The 7,381-nt window shown below is 56.4% G+C and overlaps 1 protein-coding gene across 1 annotated transcript in view; it reads right to left on the bottom strand.

The window, feature by feature from the left end:
- The window catches only part of LOC100540821 (guanine nucleotide-binding protein G(i) subunit alpha-like), a gene marked incomplete at its 5' end in the record, with an annotated part of 7,757 nt that extends 4,289 nt beyond the window's left edge, over positions 1 to 3,468 (bottom strand). Inside the window, 3 exons of the mRNA XM_010726730.1 lie at positions 2,223 to 2,380; positions 3,046 to 3,187; positions 3,291 to 3,468. Coding sequence (XP_010725032.1) covers positions 2,223 to 2,380; positions 3,046 to 3,187; positions 3,291 to 3,468 — 478 coding nt within the window. The remainder of the gene's footprint in view (positions 1 to 2,222; positions 2,381 to 3,045; positions 3,188 to 3,290) is intronic.
- Between the last annotated feature and the right edge of the window lie 3,913 nt (positions 3,469 to 7,381).

Here is a 7,381-nt window from a genome sequence, read left to right as displayed (position 1 = left end):
TGCATCAAAGTGCAAAGCAATAAATCCAGCAGCTCGCTGTAAAGGGCAAGGATGCATCAAACGAGCCAGCAGGAAGAAATTCAGCATAAAGACCAGGCAGGTTCATTCACACCCATCAGCAAGGCCAGCTGACAGCCAGAGGTGCCCCATGGTGGCTGCTGGGAGGACACGCAGGTGGTCAGGGCTGCCCAGAGCACACAGCCACAGCCTCCTCCTGCCCCCCCCTACATCCAGACTTGCTGGCACACAATCAAACCCAAGCAGCTTGCAGTGGGTTGGAGCACTCACCACCCACAGCTGGGCGCAGTCCGAGGGTCTGCAGGCAGTGCTGTACAATATTGCTTCAGGAACCTGCTAACAGCATCACCCCAAACCACACAGCACCCTGCACTGCTGGCAGCCCTTCTGCAATCTCCTTTGCCACCAGGCTTCCTCTGGAGGCTGAGGTTGCAACACTGCCTCCCCAACCTCGCACCCTCATGTTTGCAGAGCCAGCTACTTCCCATGCTCTGACACCATCTGGTCAACACAAGCTTGCAAGAAGGGCACATTTCGTTCTTTTGTTTTCTTTCCTTTATGCCCTGAAATGAGGCTCTGAGCACAGAATGCTGACTGAAAGCCCACAGCATGACTCGTGTCTGCCCTGCTGCTGCTCTGAGCCTTCCCAGGCCCTGGGTCAGCAGCTGTGGGCGCTGGGATTCATGGCTCCATCCCCACTGGCATCACCCCATCCATCTCACCGCAGCACTAACGTTCTGCAGTGAGTGCTTCCAGGTAGGGAGTGCAGCACAGCTCCCCATTCCATGCACACACGTGAGCACAGGGCGGTGCTTTCCTAACAGCCGGGTCACTTTTCCTTTCAGTGCTGAAAAGAGCTCTTTGAAAGCCAAAAATGGCTCCAAGAGATTCTTACAAAGTGCTGGTTATGAGTGGCTGCCCCTGGCACTGGGGCAGAGCAGCAGGCAGAGCCTGAGAGCAAGGAGGGGAGGCCAGATTGAGACGCCTGGGATGCCACGCCAAAAGGGAGCAGGCTGCCAGCCCTGAGACCTCAGCCCTGCAGAGGAGCAGAGGTGAAGCACCCTTGGGAGCACGGTGCACAAAAGCCAGCACCCACACTGCAGTGTCTGGGAGGGAGCTGAGGGTGCAACAGCAGAGACGAGGCACTCAGGGCTGCACGCCGGGCAGCAGCTCAGCTGATTGCTCACTCTGTGCATTAGCAAGGCAGGGTGCTGCAGAAGCAGCTCAGCTCCTCACTGCGCTCTGCAGCATTTCCTAACTGCTGTGTTGCTTAGTGACTGACTCAGAAAACAGTGCTGATTGAAGGCAACTTCCTGCAGGCTTTGGATAGAAGCAAACCCTGACACAGCAGAACGACCACTGACAGCAGGTCAGTGCTGGGTTCAGCCCCTGCACAGCCCCCACAGCCCACAGAGCTGGGACACGATGCAGGAGCACACCTCTAACAGCAGCCAGTCCTTGAGAAGCAGTCTGACAGCCTCCCGCCCTCTGCAGCTCTTCCAAGGCTCAGCACCAGCACACAACAGCAGGACTCTGCACCGTGCCTTCCCCCTGCAGCCCCACAGCAGCCCAAGGTCCAACACAGAGCCCTCCAGCTTTCCTCTTCTCCCCCAAATCTTCCTATTGAATCTGTTCTCTCACTCCCGACTCTTTTTTCTCCCTTTGAATCTGAAGCTTCTTCCCTGCACGCTGCAAGGATCTCAGAAACGCTCCTCCTGTCAGCTCACCTACCTTGATCTAAACTCAACAACCTCTGCTGAGGTGTTACAGTTTCAGAAGTATTCTTGCTTATTTTCAAGCTGCAAATGTGCTCTGCGCAGCCAGAGCCTGCAGGGAACCGAGCTGTGACTCATCTGAAGGTTTCTACAAAGCATTTCCAAACTAATTTCTCAGAGGCTTAAAACTTGGCCAAACCATGAGAGCATTCAGGCAGCCACCAGGAAGCACAACTGACCCACAGCCACCCTTCTTCCTGGGTTTACAAAGCAGCAAACACGCAGCTTTTGCCAAAAAGAAGCAAGCAACAGCTGTTTTGGTTAGAAATTGTTGAACAGAGACAGGAACTGCTTTGGTACAGAAGCAGCAGCTGCCCTCCTCACGCTGGTCGTCACATCACTCACAGCCAAGCTGCGCCTGCAGGCAGAGAGCAGTTCCTGCCTGCCCACCACCCCCAGCCCATGGGAAGGGCCCAGGAGGTCTCTTACTAGGAGGCAGAGTCGTTCAGCTGGTACTCCCTGGATCTGCTGAAGCAGGCCTGCACCCCAGCATCCCGCCACAGCCTCTTGATCACTCCAGCCAGCTCGGCCGTCATCACCCCCTCCTCTGCACTTCCAGCCAACACGAACAGCTGGCGGGCATCATCCTGCAGGGAGAGGGGGGAGATTAAAAAGGGAATCAGAACTGCTTACAAGTTTAAAGATTGCTGCAATAGCTGAGAGACGAAGGAGCCCGATTTCCTAATCGAGCGTTTCATCACGAGACGGCACGCATCGATCGGGATTCTGCTGTTTGCCCCCACCTCAGCACGTTGTTTGTGCTTTTACGTGCTGGGGAGTCTGCAAAATTCTGCTCTGAGACTCGATGTGAGACCTCACATCTCTACAGGCTCACAAAGCAGGCTGTGGACGTGGCACACAGACAGCCCTGCACGCTGCAGGACCACCTGAAGCTCCCCACGCTCTGCTTCTGTCCTGCTGCTGCAACACGAGCTGCTACAGGGACATTTTTTCCTTTGTGGTTTGTGTTGAGCACTGCAACTGTGCTCTGTTCTCTCACTCCCAACTCTTTTCTCTCCCTTTGAATCTGAAGCTTCTTCCCTGCACGCTGCAAGGATCTCAGAAACGCTCCTCCTGTCAGCTCACCTACCTTGATCTAAACTCAACATCCTCTGCTGAGGATGATGATGATGAGATCAGATGATGAAGTCTCCCACTGCTGCACCTTGTGGCAAACACAGCCCCACTGTGAGAGCCACGCTCATTAACACAATTTGGAGCACAGACTAAGGGAAATCAGTGAAGTACTTACTGCTCTGGCAACTTCCCCAAAGTCTATCTTTAACCTTCCCATGGCTCTTATGATGGCAATGATGGACTGGATAGTATTGCTGTAGACAACCACTTTATATTGTTTGCATTCTTCCTCCGAGTAGCCGTCCTCGTGAATAATCCTGGAAGAAAACCAAGCTGTCATTCCTAAGCCAAAGCAGAAGGGCAGCAGAGCATTGCTTCGCCCTGCACGGCAATGCAGCTCAACGCTGCACCCTCACTTACTTCATCTGCTTCACGATGGTGCTTTTGCCAGACTCCCCAGCACCTGAAAAGCACAAACAAACTGCAGTTAGCAAGCAGGAGGAAGGCAGGAACAAAGGCAGGCTGCCCCTGGGTGCTCCCAGCTGGGGGGCTGCAGGATTTGGGGTGATGGCCTGGCTGCCATCATCCCCTGGTTTCGCTTACAGATGCTGACACTGTGAGCGTTCACCTGCTCCAAAAGAAACGTGGAGTCCCCAGAGCACGCTGCCAACCGTGCAGCAGGGCAGGGACAGCAGGGAACGGCTGCAAGGCAAAAAAACTGGGGTGCAGATTTCTCTGACAGAGAGAGATGGAAGCAGTGCCCCCAACGAGCAGCCGAGTGCAGCCACAGCTCTCAGGCTGTCCGTACAGAGAGCCCAATTCGGAGCAACCCCTGCGGTGTGGGAGGGAAGCAGAGCTGCACAAACTGCTCTCACTGACCCAGGTGGAGCAGCTGAAGATATGAAAGCCCAGAAATGTGTTACTGTGTCAGAGAAGGAACACCAAACCCCACAAGGGGTTGGCAAGGACCCTCACCCACTCCCACAGAGCAACCCGAGCCGGGACCTCCCCAGAGCTGCAGCACAACACTCAGAACAGACCTGTCCAGGCCTGCAGAGGCAACTCAGCTGCTTGAGTCAGCAGCAGGAGAGCAGAGCCCGGCTTCCTGCTCCAACCACACCAGGGCTACGGCACACCCACAGCACCACGTTGCTTCCCAGCTTCTACCCTCTGCCATTTCCCAGCACACAGCTGGCTGCCGGGCCTCAGCACAGCTCTGGGGGGCGGGGGGGAGGCTGAGCTCCCACCTGCACAGCAAGGAGCTCCTGCCACACATTTTCCTGCGCCCCATTGAATTGCGGTGCACACGATTTGCACTCAGCAGCTGCAGGACTCGGCCCCGGGGCTGGGTGTGCTGCAGGCACAGAAGGGTGATGCTGAGCTGCATTTGGTGATGTGACTCACACACAAAACCACAGCACACACACACACACACGGTGTGGTGACACAGAGCCGCCCCACCGCCAGCACAGGGAGCTCCGCTGGGAGAGGGAGCTCCTTTAAGATCATCAGACACGCAGGAAAGAAGGGCAGCTGGCAGCGATGCGTTCTCATTCTCATCTCATTTGCTCATCCCTGCTTCTCCCCCGGACCCCCCTGAGCTGGTGGAGCTGTGAGGACACGGGGACGCAGCACACACAGTGCCTGCTGTCCGTGCAGTTACACAACAGCCAACACAAACGGCCCATTGAGTGCTGAGCTGTGTCAAACTGAGCCCTGGGAAGGGGCCACGGCCGCCTGGGACCGACTAAGGGCACCACCAGCTCTCCCAGCGCACCCCAGGTGCTGACCAGGATTCCTTCTGCTGTGTTCAATGACAACAGAAAGCTCCCCATCGTCCCACAAGGTCATTTTGATGCTGAAGGAGCGTTTCCTCCGAGCGAGCCGCAAAGCAAACAAGCAGTGCAATGTTTTGACAGCTCTCAGTGATCACAGAGAGCCGATGTGAGGCGGCTCCTGGGCCTGGCGGGGTGTCAGACACACGGCGTGCACTGCTGGGTCACACCTCCACCCCCCAAACACGGCTCAAGAAGGCTCTGCTCCTTTGGGGACACACAGCCCCTCCGCTGCAGGCAATGTCCTTTCTGTGCCCGCTGCTCTGCTCTGGCTGTGGGTTCACCCATCCCCTTGGTGACAGCAGACAGCAGGGATGCTGCTCCGGGCACACGGTGCCATTTCAAAGCCATTTGCCTTCAGTTGAGGCTGAGGCGTTGCCAGGTTGGAGCCCATCGTGACAAAACACTCCCATGTCTGGAAAGCAAAGGATTCAGCTTCTAAGAACAGCGAAATTCCATTTCATTTACCTCCTCCCCTTCACGCCTTAGGGAGGAGACAACCAGCACACAAAGCACATCCCCCCTTTAGGGCTGCTGGAGAAACACGAGCAGGGAACAAGAACAGGAAACATTTAAAGCTGAGCCCCCCATACACCTTGTACAGAAGTTGGAGGGTGCTGATCCCTTCACCCAAACAAACCCCACAGCCCTGGCAGGAGCACAGACCCCACGCTTCTCCCCACGCCACCTCCCTGCTGTTCAGCTGTTGTAGGGGAAGCTGCAGACTGTTGTGGGTTTTCCCCACCCCCGTGGTTCCAGCAGCACAACCACAGCCCTCCTCTGCCCCTCAGCCCACACCAGCCGAGCGACAAAAAGCCATCAGAGGTAATTATGCCACCACACCACCACCAAGCGGGTTACACAGAGCTCACCTGAGCTTCATTCCTCCCCTTCTCCTCCCCAGCCCCACACTCACAGCTCCAGGCTGTTCTGGGGCTGCCTGCACTTGGAGGGATTCACGTGCTTTGGTGCTGCCTCCCAACTTTTGCCTTCTGCTTTTTGTTTTTTGTTTTAACAACCCAACAAATCAACCCACAGCTGCTTTCCTCCACGGCCAGAACCAAATCAAAGCTCAAACATGACTTACAGCCACATCACGCAGGGCAGCAACGCTGACAGCAGGGGATGCTGATGGAGGTGACAGCATTTGAGTTCCTACGGAGCCCAAAGCAGAGCTGCAGGACGTCACCCCCAGCTCTCAGCTCACTGTTTGCGCAGTGGGGAGAGAAGGTGATGCAAACAGCAACTGAGAAAACATGAAACCAGAGACAGCATCGGCTGCTGGGAACAAAAGGTGACAGCAGCTCATGGTGAGCGTGGGCAAGAAGGGTGGGAGGGGGCTTCAGGAAGAGCAGAGGGAGCCAGCAGCGGCCAAGTTTGCTGTTTGCTCAGGCAGTGCTGCAGATTAAAGCTACGTGAGCAGAAATGCTGGATTTTCATTATTTTTGTCCCTTTGGGATAACTGCACGGAGCATCCAAACCCCAACCAACTGCTGCACCACGTGCCTCCACCTCACACACGGCACTGCACAACAAGGACAGAGGGCAGGACGGCACCGAGGTGAGCACCTGTGCTCATCCCAGCTGGAAAACCCCACAGGTTCCTACACTGAGGTGCTGCTGCCTGCAGAGCTGTGTTGGCCCGGGGGCAAACAGAGAAACCAGGCTGCGTTCAGCACAGGATGGGGCTCAGAATGGGCTGCAGGCAGCCCTGCCCATACACGCAGCACTCCCGTGCCCTCAGCACTGCGTGTAAGCACTCCCCTCACCTCCATCGCTCTGCTCAGCCAAAACGAGGCCACAGCTCCGGGTGGTGCCCAAAGTTTCGCTCTAAAGAAATACATTTCTGCTCGACTTCACTGCATCAGCACAACAGCGAGCGCTGCTCTGGTTACATAAAGCGCCGCATGGGCTCCAACAACAACTTAATGACACGAGACACGGCTTATCCAGGGCATCTCAGTACCACGGCCCGAAGAAAAACGCTTGCTCAAACAATGGAAAAAGCTCAGGAACTTTTCCATCCGCTCCGTGCCGTGGCACTGAAGGCTGGTTGTTCCTCCGGCAGTCAGCTGCCCCGCTTTGCCCACACGTCAGGGGAGCACCAGCCCTCGGATGGCCACAGAACTGAGGGGAAGGATTGAAAGCTGGCTTGAGAACAAGGGCCAGGTGTGAACCTGATCTGAGCGGCTGTTCCTCAAGTGAAACACAATACAGAGCCCGGTGTCACACTGTGTCCCATTACTCATTGAGCTCCTCTGGAATAACCCAAAAAGCACAGCAGAGATGTTTCCAAAGGCACCCGGAGCCCAAAGCGCCCTGCTGTGCTGCTGTGCCTCCCGAGCCCCACCTGAGCTCTGTGTTCATGGATCTCCGTCTGCCTCCTGGATGCTCCCTCACCTCCTCCACCCGCTGATGAGGTCAGACAGCCCCCAAACGGCCCCGAGGAAACAACCGGCCCTGCAGACACCAAAGCAGCGCTGCTCTGCCCGGACAACACGCGGCCTTGTTCAAAACAGAGCGAAGCCCCCGAGAACAAAGCGCTGCGCCGACCACCGCAAAACCCCCAAGAGAGAACGCAACGAACGGGGAAACGCAGCGCTGACGGGAGGAGCGGCGCTCGGAAAGCAGAAGTGCCATTAAGCAGAACGGGGCGCACCGGGCCCGTCGCTCCGC

Source organism: Meleagris gallopavo, unplaced genomic scaffold (assembly GCF_000146605.3).
Source record: "Meleagris gallopavo isolate NT-WF06-2002-E0010 breed Aviagen turkey brand Nicholas breeding stock unplaced genomic scaffold, Turkey_5.1 ChrUn_random_7180001852986, whole genome shotgun sequence".
Taxonomy (NCBI): Eukaryota; Metazoa; Chordata; class Aves; order Galliformes; family Phasianidae; genus Meleagris; species Meleagris gallopavo.
Note: the sequence above shows the minus strand (reverse complement) of the source record. Positions and strands in the feature narration are given on the sequence as shown.